The sequence below is a fragment of the Cydia strobilella genome, chromosome 5 (assembly GCF_947568885.1).
Source record: "Cydia strobilella chromosome 5, ilCydStro3.1, whole genome shotgun sequence".
Taxonomy (NCBI): domain Eukaryota; kingdom Metazoa; phylum Arthropoda; class Insecta; order Lepidoptera; family Tortricidae; genus Cydia; species Cydia strobilella.
In genome coordinates, this window is record NC_086045.1 from 12131804 (window position 1) to 12155004 (window position 23201).

At 35.7% G+C, this 23201-nt stretch overlaps 1 protein-coding gene across 1 annotated transcript in view; it reads left to right on the forward strand.

The window, feature by feature from the left end:
• LOC134741698 (uncharacterized) overlaps positions 1-23201 on the forward strand; it is a 491852-nt gene that overhangs the window by 16486 nt on the left and 452165 nt on the right. The window contains exons 2-7 of the mRNA XM_063674576.1: positions 1541-1746; positions 3639-3792; positions 13270-13387; positions 19074-19240; positions 20477-20536; positions 21242-21986. Coding sequence (XP_063530646.1) covers positions 1541-1746; positions 3639-3792; positions 13270-13387; positions 19074-19240; positions 20477-20536; positions 21242-21318 — 782 coding nt within the window. The 3' untranslated portion in view covers positions 21319-21986. The remainder of the gene's footprint in view (positions 1-1540; positions 1747-3638; positions 3793-13269; positions 13388-19073; positions 19241-20476; positions 20537-21241; positions 21987-23201) is intronic.

Consider the following 23201-nt stretch of genomic DNA (forward strand, 5'->3'; position numbering starts at 1 on the left):
TATTTTTACTTATGTTCTTTTTAAAAATAAATAAGCTAAGTTTTAATACTATTGAAGTTTAAAAACTATCAATACTTACACACTTAATTCTGATAAATGATAAATAATAGGGGGTATTACTGCAATGTTCTGCCACCAGTCCAGCACTAGCCATTTTAGTAAACCATAGAGTAAGTTATACATACTGTATACCTTTAACAGGTTTTTGACAAGTTTTCAGAGATAAAAAAAATGACATTGATGCATCAAGGCGGTTTGTTTACAGAGGACCTACCGGGAAACGCGAATCAGTAATTTCTCTATCTGCCTCTTTATCGCTCGAATATGCAAGTGACAGAGATAACGAAATTTTGATTTTCTTGTTTCACGATAAACCGTCAGATTGAATAGAATATTCCCTATTGTCGTAATGATAAGTAAAAAAACTTACCAAACGTACTAGGACATACGCTACATTCGTATCTAAATATATAGGTAAAAACCGGCCAAGTGCGAGTCGGACTCGCCTACCGACTTTTTAGTATTTGTTGTTATAGCGGCAAACATCATCTGTGAAAATTTCAACTGTCTAGCTATCACGGTTCATGAGATACAGCCTGGTGACAGACAGACGGACAGACGGACAGCGGAGTCTTAGTAATAGGGTCTCGTTTTTACCCTTTGGGTACGGAACCCTAAAAATGGTTTCTATGCAATGTAGAATCCAAAAAAAGTCACGGTGTCGCTTTCAGTACATATCAAACGAAGGTCACGCAAGGGACCTCAAGCAGAGATGACTCCCATAATATTAGTTAATGTTTTTTAGGGTTCCGTACCTCAAAAGGTAAAAACGGAACCCTTATAGGATCACTCGTGCGTCTGTCTGTCTGTCTGTCTGTCCGTCTGTCACAGCCTATTTTCTCCGAAACTACTGGACCAGTTAAGTTGAAATTTGGTACACATATGTAAGTTAGTGACCCAAAGATGGACATGTAACGTAAACATATTAATTTTAAACACGAAGGCCACTTTTGGGGGGTAAATGAGAAAATAAAAAAATAAAGTTTGTCAAACTATATCGTGTTACATATTAAATGAAAGAGCTCATTGTGAGAATCTCAAATATATATATATATTTTTTTATAATTTTAAAATAAATAGTTTAGAAGTTATTCAAGAAAATAGGCAAAACATGACCATTCTCCCTCTTTATCTCCGAAACTACTGGGTCAAATTTTTTGAAAAAAAATACACAAAATAGATCTTTACCTATAGATCACCGGAAAATCTATTAGAAATGTGCAGTCAAGCGCGAGTCGGACTTAATTACTTAGTTTTTGATCCGACCCCATTTATGATATTAAGTTTGAGGCAGCAATGCATTCGGCAGCAAATTCAATGTCGCGCCGCAATAATGCTGGTCAACCTAGTCTGAATCCGAACAGTACGTTTCATTTCAGGAGACTATCGACAATGGTTTTAATTAGTATTGTTTTAAGTGTCACAGTATAATAGTATAATATTTATAAAGTATAAACTGAAATAAATATTTCGTTCCCAGGTGTCAACTCCGTACGGATAACGCACATGCGTGTACCAGAAGTGATTCAGTATGGCACCAAGGACTCCGTCACGCTGGACTGCGACTACGTGACTAGTAACGTGACGGGACTGGTAGTGAAGTGGTTCTTCAATTACCGGGAGCAGCCGGTGTACCAATGGATACCGCCGCAGAAGCCACAAGCATTGGGGATATTAAAAGATAAAGTAAGGTTTTGATAATATTTATGGATAGATGAACGGCAACTCTGATAAAGTACTTCGTTTTAGTAGCCGAAATGTGGGTAGGCAGCCAATGTGTGGACTCACGATCTGGTCAAAATAGCCGGTAGAAAATGGCAAAGGATAGCACAAGATCGAGCAAAATGCATTTCGTATTAGAAGAGCCGAGGCCTACTACACAGCATTGGGTGGCAACGGGCTGAAGAAGAAGATATATCATCTTAGTATACCTGAGGTTGCTCACCGCTGGGTCCATCGCTTCAGGGCAAGGACGCATTGAATTGGAGGAACATTGATCACGTTTACATACTATAGCGGAAGCCGCTCGACCCCAATTTCAAAGGAATACCGCAAATCGATGTACAGGGTAGCCGTTTGACACACACATACTAGAGGCCAAAACAAAATTTTTGACCCGCAGTTTCAAAAAAAATTTCGCTGCGGCCCCCCCGCAGTGGTACAAAGAAAAATCGATAGGGTATATCGTATCTGAAGGATACAATCTTGATATTTTGTGTCAAAAACTAAACAAACTATACCAACTGATGAAAGGCGCAGTTAAAGGGTTAAAGAGGTATTTCCCGTTCGATATATGGATATTACGTATCATTTTATGATTAATATGTACCGTATCTGCAGTATAGTTCCATAAGTCTCGTGAAATAGGTATTGAAGTAGAACTGTGTCACTTTGTAAAATTTAAAAATTTTTGTTAATGATATTATTTTCAAAATTGCTTTCTTGGGGTTAGACATGAGGATATCACGTATCATTTGTGGTATATTGTACAAAAAAAAATCAGCCATATCGTGTCTGGAGGAGCCCAAACTTGGTATGTTTCGAAAATTCTTTTTGTTTTAATTTAAAAAAATGCTCGAAATGTAATAATGTGATATATTTTTAGAATCGCCTCAAAAAGCCCTATCGTATGGTACCACACTCGATAGGTTTTGGAATTTTTTTTTTCCATACAAAAAAAATAATGTTTTACCACTCCCCCGCAGCGAAATTTTTTTAGGAACTATTATTATTATTACGAGCCTATTGTGTCCCACTGCTGGGCAAAGGCCTCCCCCCTCTTCTTCCATTCCTCCCGGTTTTGAGCTAGGAACTGCGGGTCAAAAAATTTGTTTTGGCCTCTAATATGTGTGTGCCAAACGGCTAACCTGTACATCGATTTGCGGTATTTTTATACGAACGGGTTAGACTACTACGACAGGGCGTTGTTGCAGGACGATTGCTACAAAAAGTGCAAAATTAATGTTAATTGATAAAACCTTTGTTGCTGCTGCAATGCAGCTTACAGTATTGCGGTACAGCATTGCTGTCAATTGTACGCTGGCAAATCGAATGTAACTTTGTGGTAAAAAAAAAACAGACAAGTGCGAGTCGGACTCGACCACTTTCCTATACTTGTAGTACGAGTATAAGACGATATTACTCGTACTTGCCAAATTTCATAGTTCTAGGTCAACAGAAACTACCCTATAATTTTAATTCCCTTGAGTGTGTCGAAATATACGTTTTCTGCAGCATGCAGCATGTTTTCAGCTGCAGCAAACGGCCGTGCTTATGTTTTTTCACGTTAACTTAGAAGTTTGATCTTTACACGGCTTCAAGGGACTGTAGACCTGAGTAGGTATATGATTTTAATTTCAACTCGATTCCTTCACGCGTTTCCGAGATAAAGGTTTTTCAGAGACAGACGGACGGACAGACAGACGGACAACAAAGTTATCCTATAAGGGTTCCGTTTTTTGAGGAACGGAACCCTAAAAACTGGAGGATGATCAGGTAAAAATGATCCTTAATGTCTGGTTAAGGTTTTGTTGGATAGTACAATAATATTCGTAAACAGCAATTATATTGTGTTCCAGCTCGACCTCAACTACAGGGTATCCCACAATGCGTACACCCAGCACCGAGCGCTGCGAATTCTGTCTCCTAGCACAGATCTCACGGGCAACTACACATGTGTCGTCTCTACATTCTTGGCTGAAGACGAGAGGACCAGACCGATGACCGTATTTGGTATGGATTCCAATGTAATCATAGATTTACTTTAAATTATGAAGCAAGTATGACTCGTTAAAAAGTATTAGTAATGCCTGTTACATACTTAAACAAGTATGTAACAGCCTTGCCTTGCAGCTTGTATTTGCCTGTTACAAGTATGTAACAGGCAAATATTTGGCAGGCCGGCTTTGTTGGGATTTCTACTGGAAAGTTGGTTGGTCAGTGATTTTGACCAGGATCTCTAGAACTGTGTCGCATGCATAATAGGTTGGTCCGCAGTCCGTTCGTCCGTTAGTCCGCAGTTTCACTTCTAATCCTTGTAGTGCTGTTCCTAGGCTACCAGAAACTCGATGTTGGCAGCAGCCAACCCCCCCCCCCCCCCACCAGTCCCTTAAGTTTCCTCCTTACAATTCCCATACTCGTATATTTGCCATCGAAAACATCATATCTTTTTGACAAATGGGACTTAAGTGAATCTATATCTAAGCGTAATTGCACTATCTAATTAATATTGTAATTAATTGAAAGCACATTTAATTACCTTTACATTGACATGTTATTTATTTGATTTTTTTGCTGTTAAAGAAGTTAAAACTAGTGCACCATTTTAGCTGCTAAAGCAACAGTAGTTTACATTAGTGATGATGATTTTCTGGCTTGGATTATGAAATTGGCATTAAACACACATTGTTTTAGCGCCTGGTAAATGGATAAGTATTATCTGACCATTTTCAGGACATTGTTACCATCAATAGTCAATATAGTCAATAGTCAATATATTCTTTATTCAAACAGGCGCGGATCCAGCCCTCAAAAAAGGTTGTGGTCACAGCCACCCGAAAACCGAAAATCGGCCAAGTGCGACTCTAAGTTCGCTCATAAAGCAATTATGAGTCATGAATGACTTTTGAATTTGATTACCTATTTCCTTTTTCCTGCGCATCAGGACTTTGGCTTTGAATTAATTCAGAGCTGATTTCGTCCAATTAAATAGTCAGTTTTGATTAAATTCCAAATCAATTTCAATCAATCTTTTTTTTTGTTTCCTATTCTAGCCACAGCTAGTAAGCCAATAGGGACACTAAACTGGGCGGTGTCTTGACGGTGTCTCGGAAATTGTAGTGTGACCAGCAAGTGACATGCACCAGGCGAGACTTAATTTACAACTACTGAACCGATTTGATGAAATTTCGGCTACTTCAAATGATATCAAATTAAATTAAACGCTAGTATACATTTTACATTAAATAACTTTATTTACAGGGAGATGCTAAACCGAACCGCATTCTACTCTACTTTGAAATGAATCTTAAATGTAGGTATACGAATTTGGTAAGCAATTATGTTTGCTGTAAATTATTTCTCATTTTGAGTAATTTGAAAATAGGATGTTGAATTTTATCTTTAAAAAGTTATTACCATGTTTTGCACCAATCATAGAGGTATGATTGGCGGGTAGTCGGGTAGTCTATTTTTTTTCATAACAAAACTTCTAAGATCTTCATAAATATCCTTTGACATCCATCAAGTTATTATACGTACATGAACTAAAAATAGATAATTAGTTTAATTTTTTTTACTTAAATAGAAATTAAAGATAATGATCATGACTGATGATTAATAATATAACTACTCCTTTTTAACCAATATAATTCAGACAAGTTGGTTTAAGTAGGAACTTTAAAAAAAATATAGGATTTTTTTATGTAAATAGGTATAGTGCTACAACACTATACCTATTTACATTCCTATAAAATTTTATTATTAATTTGTTTTGTTATTGTAACGCGTCTTATAATAAACAGCAATTCTCTCAAATCTTAAATCTAGTAATTATTGCAAAAATAAATACTACGTGCAAAAATTTATCAGTGGTCTGCTTCATACATATTTATTTGCAATGATTCAGTTTTGCACACCACTCTCTTTGTTTACAATATTTTTTTGCAAAAAAATATTTGAGCCAATCTGTTATATGTACTTATGTAGTACAGGGAGTCATTCGTATCGAGGTTATGAAAAAGTAAGAATTTTACATTTTAGCCTTTTGCGTAAGTAAATAAATGAATAAATATTATAGGACATTCTTACACAGATTGACTAAGTCCCACGGTAAGCCCAAGGAGGCTAAGTAAAAAATCATAAATGATAGACAGCTAATTTGTGGACTACTTAGTCGTCAGAGCTTTTCATAATCTATAAGTTGCATTAAAAGCAATTAAGTCATGCTAGACTATAATCAATATATATCTATTTATTACTAAGGTACTACTTTTGACTCAGTTTTACACCTTTACCTACTTTCCAAAGTCAAATTTGAATAGGCTTAAGAACTTAAGATAAGAAATATTTTATGTTTATACCGTATTTTTATTAGTTAATTAGTACATTTCTAAATAAACGAATGTGCTATACTTCCAAAAAAGTGTACGAACATTTTACGTGACAGCTGTTCCATACAAAAATGAACTGTCATAGGCATCATCATTGGACGCGCGAGGTTACGAGGTATAACTGTGGGAGCACCCAAACGTAAGTTTGATTTTGCTATTTAAGTATATACTTAAATTAGAAATTCAAGCTTACGTTTCTTTTTTGCGAAAACGTTGATTATTTGATCTATATCTAGGTTCGTATCTTTATGTATATTCAGGAGAGCTAGCCCGGATAACCTTTCCTCTGCCATTGAGGCCCGCAACCAAGATTTTACTCTGCGAAGAGTAGAAAAAGATCTCTCTGCGGTAGCAACGCTAACCGGGAGAGTTGCTAATATTTGTAAAAACATTTTGATGTTAGGGTACAAATCTTAGATAAATAAGTAAGCATAGAGTACTCCATATACCAGTTTCCTTACTTAATATATAGTATGGTAAAGTTTGAAAATTACTAATAATACATACGTATTATGAATCATTTTTAAACTCCCTTGAACCTAATACTTAGTAAACGTAGTTACGCTTAGCTGACTTATTTCCCTATAGTATGAGGTTATTCCATTACTACTCAATCGACCACTAAATATGTAGGTAAATTATTTTATATTTGACTAGGTACATAAAAAATCTACCCAATTAAATTTTTTAAATCTAAATGTTCAGTCGAGATAGCATGATATGCCCCATAAATATATACCTATTGCACAGCTGCGTGAGTAGTTGTAGGATTTAATTTTCAAGATATTTACTTAGTCATTGACTAGAAGATGCCAAAAAACCCCCTCAAGAAAAAAATCACACACAACACGAAATATCATAGGTACAAATAATAAATCGATAAACAATGTAGGTAATGAATATTTTATTGGATAATTTGTAACTTTGTTTTATTATAAAAGTAATATACATAGAGTAGCTTACTTACACGTCGAGAAACAATCAGAGCGATAAATTGCTCTGATTGTTTAGGTAAACCCTGGCCGAAATGACCAAAAAACAAAGTTAAAATAAAGTTACAAATGATATATAGAGTAGGGCATTGCATTAGAGCGGTAAAATAGCAATAATTTCATTTAAATAACTTACCATTGTGTCGAAACAACAATCACACTATCACAGCTATTTTACCCTGACTGACATTAACAAAAAACTTTTCAAGAATGGCGGCTTGCCTCGGAACTTTTGGCATTTTGGCGGGAATCTACATGTGCATGCATACAACTCAATACACTCTTGCTTTTAAATTAGTAGATCTGTCTATTGTCTATGGTCTGCGCGAGTGCGCGCTTCCAACCAGTAGTCATCTCTTTTTTTCTAATACATATTCATGCGCCAAAAAGAAACAGATAATATGTTGTAAAAATGTGACAAAAAGTATCACCATTTTTGTCTATGGCTCTTTGCTGCGTTCCGAATCACGCACGATTCATTGTTTTTATTTTTTATTTTATGAAGGCCTATCGATCTCAATATACCGTGAAAGTGTAAAAAAGGTTGTGGGCATGCCCATCTTGCCCACAACGGTGGATCCGCGCCTGTATTCAAATAGGCCCAGCAACAAGCACTTTTAAATATACAGTATTATTTTATTACTTTTAAATCGTCAAGTTTTAAATATTACCTTCATCTAAATATCAGAGCAATTTATTGATGCAGTTATTATAACTGTCCATTGGTGTTTGATTATATTTGTATTTAGTTGGATACCCACAACACCAGAGGGGTTGTAAATTCAAACCGGGAGTAAACAGACGACATTTACGAAAAACCGGTTAAGTGCGAATCGGACACGCGCACGCTATTACGCAAAAAACGGCAAAAAAATCACGTTTGTTGTATGGGAGTCCCACTTAAATATTTATTTTATTCTGTTTTTAGTATTTGTTGTTATAGCGGCAATAGGAATACATCATCTGTGAAAATGTCTAGTTATCACGGTTCATGAGATACAGCCTGGTGACAGACAGACAGACAGACAGACAGACGGACAGACGGACAGTGGAGTCTTAGTAATAGAATCCCGTCTTTACCCTTTGGGTACGGAACCCTAAAAATTAGAAGAAAAAGTGCATTTATCGTTAGTGAAATTATGAAATTTTTTTAAAACAATATGCAGTCTCGATTTACGAGAAATTTGTATACAAAATCCATTATTTGTCGCTGTCCAAATCTTTTAGAAAGTAAATAGGCTTAGATCCTATTTAGCGCCAACGATGTAAACCAACAGTGACATTGAAAACGTTTATCAGATCGTTTTCGTGGGAAAGTGTAATTCGGCTATATTTCCAAAAGTTACGAAGGTAAGGCAGTGGTATTAAAAGATGCAGGAGCTTGCGGAGCATCGTAGGGTACAACATTTTTGAAACTTCTTCTTCTTCACTTCTTTCGAAGCTACCGTCTTATGGGCTTCCCAAGAGATTATGTGTATGGGTCAGTAGCTTTCTAGCAGACAGAAGCATAAAGGTCGTAGTTGACGGTGAATGCTCAGACTCCATGTCTGTGAATGCTGGTGTCCCCCAAGGCTGTGTGCTATCACCCACGCTATTCCTTCTGCATATCAATGACATGCTGCAAATCAGCGGAATTCATTGTTATGCTGATGGTAGTACGGGTGATGCCTCTTACACCGGCCGCACCAATATCTCTCGGGAAAACGTCATCGAGAGCCGGAACAAACTTGTGTCTGAAATTGAGACTTCCCTAAAAGAAATCTCTGAATGGGGTCGACTAAACTTAGTCCGTTTTAACCCTGCCAAGACACAGGTTTGCGCGTTTACCGCAAAAAAGTTAGAGTTTGTCGTGTCACCTCGTTTTGAGAGCACTCCCCTGACTGCCGCAGCCAGCATCGGAATCCTCGGCGTCGACATTTCGAGTGAAGTCCAGTTCCGCGGCCATTTAGAGGGTAAGGCCAAATTAGCCTCAAAAAAGCTTGGTGTGCTCAACAGATCGAGACAGTATTTCACACCGGCCCACCGCCTACAGCTGTACAAAGCGCAAGTTCGCCCGCACATGGAATACTGCTCTCATCTATGGGCAGGGGCACCCCAATACCAGCTTCTCCCTCTGGACCGCATCCAACGAAGAGCGACTCGAATTGTCGACTGCCAGCGTATTTCGGAACGGCTTGACTCCTTGGCGCTGCGTAGAGATGTGGCCTCGCTCTGCATTTTCTATCGCGTGTATAACGGGGAGTGCTCCGAGGAATTGTTCGGATTAATCCCTGCCGCTTCTTTTCGCCATCGCCCTACGCGACAACATTACCATCCTTACCACTTAGATGGTTGGCAGTCCTCAACTGTGCGTTTTTCTAGAAACTTCCTGCCTCGCACAGCTAAACTGTGGAATGAACTGTCGCCTGCGGTATTTCCGGACCGATATGACCTTCAAACCTTCAAGAAAAGAGCGTACTCCCATCTTAAAGGCCGGCAACGCACTTACAACCCCTCTGGTGTTGCGGGTGTCCATGGGCGGCGATAATCGCTTACCATCAGGTGATCCGTCTGCTCGTTTGCCTCCTATTTCATAAAAAAAAAAAAAAAATCGGTTGGTAACTTTTTTTGGAAACTTGAAAATGGTGGAAAAAAGCGACAAAATTCTAGTCCCATGGCGCTCTCGCAAACGGCAGAGGGCGAAACGCCGGGTTTAGTGAGCAGGGCCAAGTTTTCCCCCTCCTCTCGCCAGGAGAGGGGACAGGAGCGGGGAATCAACGGAGGAAATTTTGGATGGAGGAAATGGCGGCTCGCGGCGGTGAGTACGGTGACGCGAGCGGAGGCGGACTACGAGCAATATTTCAATTTAAGCATGTCGGATGGCCAACGAAATTAGGCACTCGGCGATTTTGAAGTAGGTACGCGTACTTAGGGTGACACACGAGCGAAAAAGGTTGTCGAGCTATTAGTTCGCGAACTTACTCGCACGTCTATTTATCACCCACTTTATGAATGAGAGGGCAGTAAAATCAGCATCCTGTTCGAAACAAAATGTCTAAATTCACGTGAATCACTAAGTAATCTACTGACGCTCCTAGTACATTACTAATAAGGGTTATGTTCGTGTGCAGCTGTTATAGCTCAAACCGTATCGTTGCAGCTTTGTGAGCTGAGACGGTCCGGAAATTACGCCGGGTAACTTTATCCATTTATGCGAGTGCACTATTCTGTGTTACGTTTACCACATAAGTACCTACTTGCAGAGGGGTGTGGTCCTGCTCTCTTATGAAATGCTACAAACTTTTTAACCTCTAGTATTGCGTTGCGAGACGGGCATCTTTTTACATGTAATTTTTTTGATGGGATATGTATATTTGGAACATTTTAAATTTTATTTATTTAAGAAACAAACAGTATTTTATAGTGATACATAACACTAGACATTTTCTTAAAGCTAGACTTACAGTTTCCTTAATGAAAATATTTTAATATCATGTTTAATAAAGTTTCTACTAAGTAAAAAAAAGCAATTTGTGCAGACAAGAACAAAAATAATAATAACAATATGGAGTATCAGTGTTAACAATTAATTTGTTTATAAACTGAATACTGAAACAGTTTTGTTATTCTTATTAACATTCAATACTGAGATTTTTTCTTAATAGCGCCAAACTAATGATTTGGGTTATTACACTGCATGGATAGTGTTTTAAATTTATTAGGTTTCTCACAGAAAATATCGAGATTCAGAAATTTCCCGTTGTACAACCTGCATGCCCTTCTAACAAAACTATTTTTTGCGTAAGCAGAGTCCGACTACGGGGGATGTAAAAGAGGGTTTTTTTCCTGCAAGCGTGTTCACAACGTCGAGGAACTCTGAAGGAAAGTAAATGTAATAGAACCGGAGCATCAATAATATTCAGTCAGGCTTCAGTCCAGTGGGACTATTTAGCCAGTGTCAAGGTGTTGGGACTATTGGGAGCTTTATATACGACGAATATTGTACGGTTAGTACAAGACAGTGTACGGTTATTAGCTCTTGGAAAGCGATAGCTGGTCTTTACAATGGGCCACGTGGGTAACCTGGCTTAGCCTCCGTAAATGTCATTTCCGGTTTTTATCCCTATTTACCGTGCCATCCCTATTCACTCCGGCTGACAGTACATTATTATTTGTGATTCATTTAGTCATTTAGTGAAATTGACTATATATCTACTCGTACTTTTTTTAATACTATTTTTTTATCTGTGGTACCTACAATGTAAATACATGTTAAACCTATTGATGAGCTCCAAACAAATCAGCATTGCGATACAATGAGGAAATGCCGCCAGCATCCTTGGTACAATGCCTCAAGGGCCTATTTTAGATTTAAGCTAGTTATTAATTTAGTTTATACTAATTTAATTTATTTATTAATTTATTAATTGTACAGTTACTGTAATACCTCTGCATCGTATCTATTATGTAAATAAACAAATTGGCATTAATAAAGACATAGTGACATTTTAGAAATATACCTACCTGACTGATACCTACTGCTATTATTTAATTTAACAGCGTGGAATTTATTCACGAGGCTGGGCATCGCCTAATAATATACCAAACCGCCATTCAGGCAACACACTAAACCAATTGTGGCTTTAATGCTCCACTAATGCTCCATTAATATAAAATGAAGCAAATTCCAAACAAAATAACTGAGCAAACTATTAAGGATCCTTTTTGGAACGCACAGTAAACAAGTTCAAATCAATCTAACCTATGATCATAAGAAGGCGAAGTAAAACTAAAGCAGCAAGCTAAACTAATGGAATACAAATTGCCATCTTGCATACGATAAAATCCATAAATATTTAAACCCATCGACAATGAGGTAAAGTGAATGGAAACTCCCATATGTGCATCATATAAACTTTTCTTTTTTTTAAAGCATAGGTAAAAACTGGTTACTTGGTAGCAGATTGTGAGCACTCAGAAAAACGATATGGTAAAGTGAGGTTAAAAAAGGATTTTAAGCCTGATTTCTGGCTGTAATACCTAGCTGTACTCTATGTGACTGCTAGTGCTGCCACATAACGAAATGCATTAAAATACGAATAAAAGGATCACACGAGTGTTTTAATGCCTAATTATGTACAACATACACCATTTTATCTTTACACATATGATGTATTTATAAACAACAAAAACTAATTAACTAACTAATAATTAATTAATTAACTAATTTTATACTTTTCTCACGCATATCACGCATTTGTAGTTTTTTTTTTAATTCAGAGACAAACTAAACTCGGAGGCCGACTGCCATATCGTTCGAATCCGACTAACATGTCAAATTTGTTTGCAATTGGCATTAATTAATAAAATTGATATTCATTTCGAATAAAACGTCATCTCGACTGATATTAGAACAAAGGTCAAAACAAAATGCTTTTTTACACAGAGACGTTCTGATTTTGATTGTCATAAGAAAACCGGCAACGAAATGCTGCACCGACCAGAGCCCACAGCTCTTAAATTGAATGATGATGATGAAGAAAATCGATTTCGATTAGGTACGCAATAATAACATTTTCACAGATAAGAAATTTGTTGTAACAAAACAGTTTATCTTAATGCAGGCCATTATTTTCGGTTTTTCAATGCATCGCAGAGGGTTTATGATATGTGTGCAGATAAAGTAACATAAATTAATACTTATCCTACAAGTAGGCATCATACACGGATTCATCTGCAGGGATGCGATAAAATACTACGCTCTTCTAGTTACTTAATTCTTTACACATCCATCATTTGTTATCCAATACAGTTTGCGTGATCATAGACCGTTGGATGTAGGTACCTATAGCATGCTTCGATTGGAATACTGCGAGTTAATGACGTCTATATCAAAAGGCATGCAATTTAAATTCAAATCAAGAATAAACTAATAATTTTGGTTTAATATGTTAATTTAATTCGTAAGAGTTTAGTGTGTCCATTTCATGATAACTGTGGTACCTAAATGCGAGTTAGTCTTAATAAGTAAATAATGTAATCAAATCATATTAAGAAATTCTTACAATACATTTCTATACTTTTATTTATAATATACTCATATAATAAAAATACCTATTTTGTTTTAGTGCCAGAAACACGCTTCGACATGATACAAGACAGGCTGGACGACGGGTACCTCAACATCATTTGTTCAGCTGAAGGAGTGTTTCCAAAGCCGGAACTCATTATCTTAGCAGGAAATAGGTAAGTACAATCCGTAGCCAAGACAAAATTCATAACCAGTTACTGCAATCAGAATAAGCCTTCAGTTGTATTACTAATACCTTTGGGCAAAAAATACACTGTAGGGAGTGCAGCGTCTTTCGGAGGCCGCTTCTGAATGAAAATGTCAAGATTTTATTCTTGCTATGATACGAGTACAAGCTAATAATAAGATTTTATAATTTATTATTATAATTGATCATCGCTCACGCTGGTTCGCGGGCATAATAAACGATGAGTAGGGTGGGGAGTCGTGTCATCATTAGTGATGACCACTGATACGCTTGCGACGCATTGTGATTCGTGCCAGCGGCTCAAGCTGATTGGTTCTTCCGAAATACAATCAGGAGTTATTTCATCATGTATGTATATCGTTTGCACCTATTGGTGTGCGTGAGTGACCCAAGACTTTTATAAAAATGAAATGAAAACCATATCAAATTGTTGAAACAAAATCGGCCTCCTGGTTATAAATTATCTGATTACCAAATCATACAATATGTAGTTTAAAAGTATATGTAGTAGGTATCAGGATACATTTACTGCTAGACGGATTGCAATGTTAATTTTGAGGAATTGCACAGCACACGTGAGTCGTGAGTTGTGTAGCTTTACCCACCAGTCCTAAGGCTGTGGTCATGTGGTGTGCGGACATGCACAGTTTTTAAAACAAAAGTTGTCTCTCCTGTGGACAGTACTGAAGTACTGATTTTAAACTGGAAATTTTAAACACACGGAATTAATGTAAACAGGTGTGGCCGGTGACAAAAAACTTTTACAGCACTCAAGGTACTTAAACTGTCCATATTTATTACAAATATTTTTTTACCACACCAGCTGGTAAAGACTCTCTTCATTGTTCAAAAACTGATGAGAAAGTTGCATTTTATCCACATGTGGGGCAAAATAATCAGATGCAAATTTTGAGTTATTTCCTTATGTTAGCTGGTAGAATTGACTTTTAAATAATGATTTTGAATGATACATATTTAATGACGTTCATTTGGATTTGACTTGGTTCGATTTTGTTTAATATCTTAGTATATTTTTTTCGGTTGGTGTGGTGATAAATTTTGTGTTTCACTCGGGAGCAAAATTTGTTTAACCCTCGCAACGCTTAAGATTCCATTTTCGAAAAACTCGCTACGCTCGTGGTTATATTTTGGCATATTTCGCTTGCTCGGGTATCAATATTAGCACGAGCGGTTAAACAACAACTTTGCCCCCTTGTGAAACAAGTATCTATTGTATTCTACTACATAAATAATGAGTTTGTTAAAAGGAAACAAAATTTTAACATAAAACATTTTGGTATAATAATGGAAAATAAAAAGCTGCTTTTGTCGGCTAGTTTATTTATTGCACTGGTACCTTGCCTTGCTATGGAGATTCACCCGGTTGACCAAGTAGCGGGCCGCTAAACATTATTTTTTGCTAACTTTCGAGATTGATCGCTATTAATGACTTTTTTGTTTTTTTTTTTTTTTTTATTAAGAACACTTACAGCTAAAGTAACACGTTAGGTAATAACATAGAAGCATATAAGCATTGGCAAGTGAGCCAATTACAAGTTTCCAAAAAAGGAAAAGGGAAAAGGTTTTTAAAAAAGGAAGAGGTTATCAATTTGATCGTTTGTTTTTTAAGTATGTACTTAGGTATGCTACCTCAAAACATACATTTTTTTATGAAATCATATAGTTTGAAGTTGGTTCTATTTTTGTAAGAACCCAGTTCTAATGATCGAATCCATGAGGAATTGAGGGAACTCCTCAAATCTTATTAGCATACATCTAGCAAATTTTGTATTTTCCTCAACAAATCAATTTGCAATAAAAATGTGATATTTGATGAAGTGTAACTGCTGATTTAGACCAGAACGAACGGTACTCTTAAATGACCCGTATTTCACGTTTGGCCATATTTGTCTTTCTCGTTAAGTTTGCTAAGCAAGTAAGGTACAACGATACATTTTTGTCAAGGTCCAGTTCTGCTCTGATGATGAGTTCATTGAGGAATTTAGGGAAACTCCTCAAATCTTAATGGGCGTCAGGAATCTCACTATTTACATACGTGCCTAATAACTAATTAATTATTTTACATTTAAATAATATCTGCCATGCACAATATTAATTACAATTAATTTACGAGATGAATATGTAGTAGTAGTAGTAGTAGTAAACTCTTTATTGTACAAATATACACATTAAAAATTACATGGTACAAATAATAAGATGTACAAAGGCGAACTTATCCCTTTGAGGGATATGTATGGTATAGATGTGTAAATAAACATAATATCACGAAACATATACATATTTTCCTTTGAAATGTCGAGCACCCGGACGTTTACCTTACGTCCGGTTCAAAAGTTGGAGGGGACAAGACCTTGTTTTGGACTTTGGAAGCAATTATTTTCAAAATTCGCTGTATGTTAAACAGTGCCTCGGTACCCTCAATATGCATTGCCTTGCAATGTGAATATCGAATATAACAGAAGATCTCAATGTCATTAAGTATGCGAGCACCGAGATTTCCATCTCTACTATAATTCTAATATTTCGTAGAAATCCGTTGGAATTCAACTTCTCTCGTGCTCCATTTGACAAAAGGTTACTTACTAGGTACGTAACATTTAGAAGTTAATTCGTAAACGGATAGGTATTGAGTAGACGAGTATAAGTGGATGGTGACATCATAAAAGGACAAATAAAAACATCAAAACCTAGGTACTTAGTCCTCGACAATGAAAAAGGACGTAGTTTCAATTTTAATAGTTATATCTATGACAATGTATTTAAGCTGTAACGAGTTACAAGGATTTTGGCCTTTTTTTCACCTAAACATTACTTACCTTACCGACTACCGTCGTTGTAGTCGACCTAAACAATGTAAAAAACAGATGCGATTTGTTGACTCTCCATGTGTAATATTGTCTACAGTTGTGTGTGTGCAATATAATAACAGTCAATAAGGAAATGAAAATTAGATGAAAACTATAACTTTATATCAATTATATTGGATCTTTTTTTCTACATTACTTGACAAATCACCTGTAACTTTTAGGTATTTAAAATAATTTAAATCGGAAAATATTAGGAATTTGGAAATAATTGACAAGACACTAAATTACAATTATAGTACACAATTGTATTTCTTTCATAGGGGTCTACATTTTTATAAGAATTTTCGCGAGTCAGTAAAAAGGCCGCTTTTTATGATATATTTTTTTACTTAAGTACAATAACCCTTAAATCGATAACGTCCACTATACTAGACATTCCAAGAAAAAAACCTGCACCAAATATTAAAGCATAGCGATACTTTCCTGGTAGCAACATAATAGTTTTATCAAAGTCCGCAGGGCTTGCAAGCCAGGAAACATCCGACAGACTGACATTTTTCCCATATTTCAATATTTTTTATATGACAGCATTATGTAGCGTTAAAACATGTAATAGGTTACTATTTCTTACGTTGCAATATAATTTATATAAAAATGTGTTGTATTTATGGGTAAAACACATGTAAAAAGTCTAATGTCCAGTAGTTTTCACGTTGTCGATTATACGGCAATTTTGCTAAGTCCAGTATGTTGGACGTTGCCAAGTAAGCGAAGAGTAAAATTATTGAATTTTCTGGTAGTTTTTGTGGTACATAAATTAAACAGAGGGATGTTAGGTATTCAAAATGTTTTAAAAAGTCATTACTAGCCGTGTGACAACTTAATGAACCAAATCCATAAAATATAATTTTTTTTTACGGATTTTTTTCCTTTTCATTTTTGCGCTTGCATTATTGTAAAAACCATTGCTCAGATGTTACTGCATCCTACGATACCCCGCTAAGTTTATTTAATGTTAAATAATGACGTTAATGACTGGTAAATTTTAAACACCTATAAAGATATTGTTGAAACAACAAAAATATAAAAAAATAATAGGTTTTACTTAAATTCATTACGTAAGTTGACATTATCGATAAGTGTATTTCTAATTAAAAAATGCAATTATTCTATATTTATTAAAAAACAAAACATTAATTTGACTTATACACATAAAGTGCTGTATACTCGGCAACGTCCAAAATACTGGACGTCTTTCCTTTTGCGGCTATTTCATTACTTTACGCCGAACCTGGTAACGTCCAACATACTTGACATATTATTATGTTTTTTTCGGAACTATTAAAAATAAATTTTTTTATGATTTTTCTACAATAAACAACCACATAATAACACAAAAAAAGATACTGCACAGTTTGTTTGAGATTTTTTTTCCTTGTCGATTTAAGGGTTAAGTAAAGGTTACAGTTAGATTTGAAACAATGTCAAGTAATGTAGAAGAATTATAAAACAAGATCCAATATAATTGATCTAAAGTTATAGTTTTCCCCTAATTTTATTTTTCTTCTTGACTGCTATATTGCACACAACTGTATGTCTCTATGTCGCATCCCATTGTCGCATTTGTCTTTATGGTTAGGATATGGGCGTTGGTACTATCAAATTACTGTAATTCAACAGTTTCCATACAGACGAAACTCCAATGCAGTACAATGGGAATCCGATTCGCATAATCGATTCAAACAGTACGCGCAACAAACTTTCAAATCGCTGTCGAATAACGTAGAACACTCACTTGGACGTTCCTTATGGTGGAAACATAAGGGAAGGGATTCGAGCCGTTCATAGCAATGACAAAAAGCGAATTCAGGATCTGAAAATATGATTTCTAGCTAAGATGAATACATACAAAAATAAAATAAAAACTTGTGACACGACTCCCTGGCCAGTCTTAGTGTTACAAACGTAACTCTAACGTTTTATTTATTCAAACACAGAAATAAAAAAAATTAACAATGTCGACAATATGACGACAATTCAGGTTGTAACAATGTAATAAAATCTTACAAGTCGATTATAACCTTCCTTTATAAACTTTGCAAGTATGTATAGGCACGTAATACACAATACAATAAACCGGTACCAAGTATAGTCAGCAACAATTAAAATTAAATTAATTAAATTAAATTAATATTTTTAAGAATGTCATTTTTGGCAGAAACTTATTAATTTGTGACACGACTCGCCCGCCAGAGTCAATTAATTCCTAAAAATATTTTTTGCCGGTGTAGGCTATAAAAGTTTCCGATAGGGATATTTTATCCTTAATTAATTTTCGTGACTCGATAGTCTCGTAAGTGATTAATGGAAATCGATAAAGTACTATGACCTTGTCTGCTATATGATTTTATCACTTTAGACAACACAATTTCACGAACTAGGACAAGCTATAGGTACTTTTTACGGTACAGCGGTTTCTGTCAAACTAAGTGTCCATAAATTCCAAACTGAGTTTAGGCTAAATAATTCGGATTCCCAACGAAAGTTAGTCGAACCTGCGTACCGCGAATACCAGGCGCGCCAGATTTCCTACAATTGGTATTTTCCCGATCCCGGCCAAAGGGACCAAAAGGGATACAAATTTAATATATTGGGCTATCATAATGTTACAAGGGGACTACATTTTCTTGCTAGTAGCCATCTTTGTGCGGGTATTTAGGTATTGGCATATTAGAAATAAGGCAGCTTCGGTTTATGTTTAACATTTAGGTCATTCAGGAAACATTCGAATGTGACTACAAATTTTTTGGACATGTAATTTCGCAGGCCTTTGAACGCGAAGACCACCATCAAGCTGCTGGAAGGCCGGTATACTGCGCTCACCAGCGCCGTGGTCAGGGTCGACGCTTTGCCCCCGACTGTGGAGATTCTCTGCGACATGCAAGTGCCGCTCGCTAACTACTTTAGCAGGAAAAGGGATATATTTTATAGAGGTGACAAAAATTTTCAAACTCCTCAAAAACTAATCTAAATAAAAAAACCGAGTCGGACTCGCCCGCTAAGGTTTCCGTACTTTTTAGTATTTGTTGTTATAGTTTATGAGATACAGACTGGTGACTTTGGGTACGGAACTCTACAAAAGAGTAAATATTTTATTTTCATGTTGAATATTTGTGTTTTTTTAAACACAAATATTCAAGGGTGCTGGTTCTGTTTGAATTAAGTTAATTTCTCAAAGACATCGGAATTATAACTAACTTCATTTTGAAGATAATCAATAAAAAAAAACTGATAAGCCCTTACGAGCGTGTACACTTAGCTTAAGGCCATTTGTTACTAAACACAAGAACTATCTCGGACTGTTGATGCTCGAAATTACATTGATATGTACGTCATATTAGTTTTTAATTATTGGGTTCAGTTAAATATAATGCATGTTATTGTATTACAACAGCGCTGTAATGGTTTGCCATTTATTTTGCTTAAATGTATTTAATAAAAACACCGTGTATATTTATTAACTTTTTATGAATTCACACGAGAACAATAACCAAATATTAGCACAATAACCTGTAGATTTAAGTTGACCTACAGATTTTGTATGTTTCCTATTTAATCTGAGCCTTTTTTGGTCCAATGATTAAAATGTTGCATCTATATACACACTGATCATAAATCGCAATAATGCGTCATTAATGCATTTAAAAAAACGCAAATTACGGCCAGCAAAATGGTTAGAACAAATGTCTTATCTGTGAAAATATTATTATTGCGTAATAATAACGTCGATATCGAGTTAATATTTTAATATCTTTGTTAAACAAAGGAATTTGACTTGACCTCATTATTTTCGAGTAGGTAACTACTAGTCGAGATGGCGTTTTATTCGAAATTAAATGTCAGTTGCAAACAGTGTGATCAAATGCCAGCGGCGGTCGTAACATGCGGTTCCTGGACACACCACAGAGCTTATAATAATGTGTGTAGACAAAGCAGTGTATGCAACTGTACATAATTAGTCATTAAAACACTCGTTTCCCGTCACAGGTTACCCTCATCTGGCAAATATTGTTTGTCAGAAATACACTTCGCATAACATGTATCGACATTTCTGCCAAGTAACATTATGCAATACAAAAATATGTCAAAAAACTTTCTGCAACACATTAGTAAACCAGCAGTCAAATATACTACTACTAATAAAAATATTCGTTCTATTGTTTTTATAGATCCACCTGTCACGCTTCCTGAATCACCAAATTCAGTGCACACGCCTGCACCAGATAGTGGTAAGTTTAATATTCTCGATCAATTGTTACTATGAAACATATTCAACATCAATACCGACAATATTGAAAACCAATCTGGCTTAGTGGGTAGTGACCCTGCCTGTGAAGCCGATTGTCCTGGGTTCGAATCCCGGTAAGGGCATTTATGAACACAGGTATTTGTTCCTAAGTCTTGGGTGTTTTCGTCTAAGTGTCGTTGTCTAAGTACCCATAACACAAGCCTTCTTGAGTTTACTGTGAGACTTAGTCAATCTGTGTAAGACTGTCCTATAATATTTATTTATTATTTATTAATACCTATTCAGGTAGTATTTATAAGTGGATATTGTAAAAATTCCTTACATGAACTACTATGGACGACAGATGATTTGAATACAGAAGAGTAGATAACATATTATGAAGAATACTAAAAGGTATTCGCAGACTCGTAAATGTAGTGGACTGTGTTTGAGACAATGCCACAATTGGCATATGAATTCAATGTGGTAAAAGGTGAAATAGAGATGGAGAATGAAATAGTGAGTGTGAGAGGGTGAGAGCGGGGGTCAGGGGGCAGAAAAGTACGAGTCGAGATGAAAAAGCGTTGTAGAGACGAGCACTTGCCTTTCTTGTAACTACAATCTTAGTAACTTCAGTTCTAATGCGAGGCAAATACTTGGTTCACTTTTCTTGATGACTACTAAAACTTTTCTTTTATTGTTTCAGGCATTAATGTTTCTCCACGATGGACTATCATGGTCTCACTAATATCTGTGCTTTTTATAACAATACCAAATTCATGATGTATTTGCTATTGATAATAAAGACTAGCCTAGTAAATAAGTATGTAACATATTAGTTGAAGATAAGAACCAAGCTGTAAGATTAATGTCGATATTTTAAATTCTTATGAAGAATGTATATATTTGTAGTTTAATATATTTTTACTCAAGATAATTTCGTGAGAATATTTTGTAAATAAGCCAAAGATTCTTGTTTGATAGGAGGCAAGACAGAAATAATTTATCCAAAGAAATCAGAGTCACTTTGCAATCCTTTTAAATATATTTCTACTCATAGTGTAAAACAGTTTTCAAATATTTTCAATCACTGTTAATAACGAGTTTAGTATTGTTGACATTTCTGCCTAAAAAACAACAATCCAAGAAAATGAGGAGTTTACAAATGAAGAGAGTTCTGATGTGAATTTAGAAAATATACGTTTCATTGTATTATTTTTACCATGGACTGTGGTAATTCTGATATGTGGGGTTCCGTACCATTACACAAAAAAGGCAAAAAAATCACGTTTGTTGTATGGGAGCCCCACTTAAATATTTATTTTATTCTGTTTTTAGTATTTGTTGTTATAGCGGCAACAGAAATACATCATCTGTGAAAATTTCAACTGTATAGCTCATCTGTCACGGTTCGTGAGATACAGCCAGGTGACAGACGGACAGACAGCGGAGTCTTAGTAATAGGGTCGGGACCCTTTGGGTACGGAACCGTATTGCATAATTTCGGTAGTTTCAGAGCGTAATCATATGAGTCAAATATTTGTGGGAGACGGGAAATTAAGAGCACAAAAAAATAACAGTTTGTACAAAGTTCGTTCGCAAACTACTGAAATAATGCAATTCAAAAGAGTTAAAACCTGGCTCTTTCATGACACTTCTTTTGGTTTGACTTCTTCCCGAATGAATCATGCTAATTAATGATATTATATCAGTTATAATTTAACGCATTCACTCCCGTTGTTTTCGTAGCGCTACGCCCGTAGCCGATCCCAGCGTTTTTTTCGCTTTGTAAGGGAAAGCGACTACGAACAGATAATTAAAGATACTTAATAATTTTGAACCTGACAATGTGGCTTCTTTATACTTTGTCGCCCAATTTTACGGTAGACATGAACGCAATAAAATAAGTTATTTATAAAAATAAATGTAACTTCAGTATTACGAACTATTTGAGAACATTTCGAATAAAATTTAATTACTTTGCTCTAGTCGAATTGAGAATAAAACTATTTCTTTAAGAATTCGTTTCATTTCGCATCCATTCCTTTAAAAGCAGTAAATTAAGCCAAGATTCGTAATAAATTAACAAAACGGACTGGATTCAAGTATGCAGTTGATGGAATTTCTTTCTTTGATTAAGTACTATTGCAGTAGTACCTGCAGGTAATATTTTTTCCTTTTTTTTAAATCAAATAACAGCTTTCAAATTAAGCTTAGAATATAAATTAAAAGTGGAACAATTCACTGTCTTAATTTGCAGACGTTTCTGCTTGATACAAAATTAATTTAGCTTTCAAATTGTCTTACCCTCTATTTCATCATTATTATTATGATCAAAAAAGTAATGAAATGGAAATGATACGTATTAGTATTTCAGTTCCCATACCATACGGAACACCTGTAACCTACCTCCGTTACCAAGCCACTCTTGAATTGTTAAAAAATGTAAAAAAACACTAAAGCTCATCCAGGTACACCGCCCAATCCACCGTCGCCGCTCTAAAAGATTGGATAGAACACAGGACGTTAGTTTAAAAAATGACCGTCATCGTGGACAAAAGCTTTCATGCAGGCCTGCGTTCTGATCGAGGCTTTTTATTCGCTTATGATCATAGGTCGGACAAATCATCGCAAAACCATCGAAAATCATTTATATCTCAAAATAG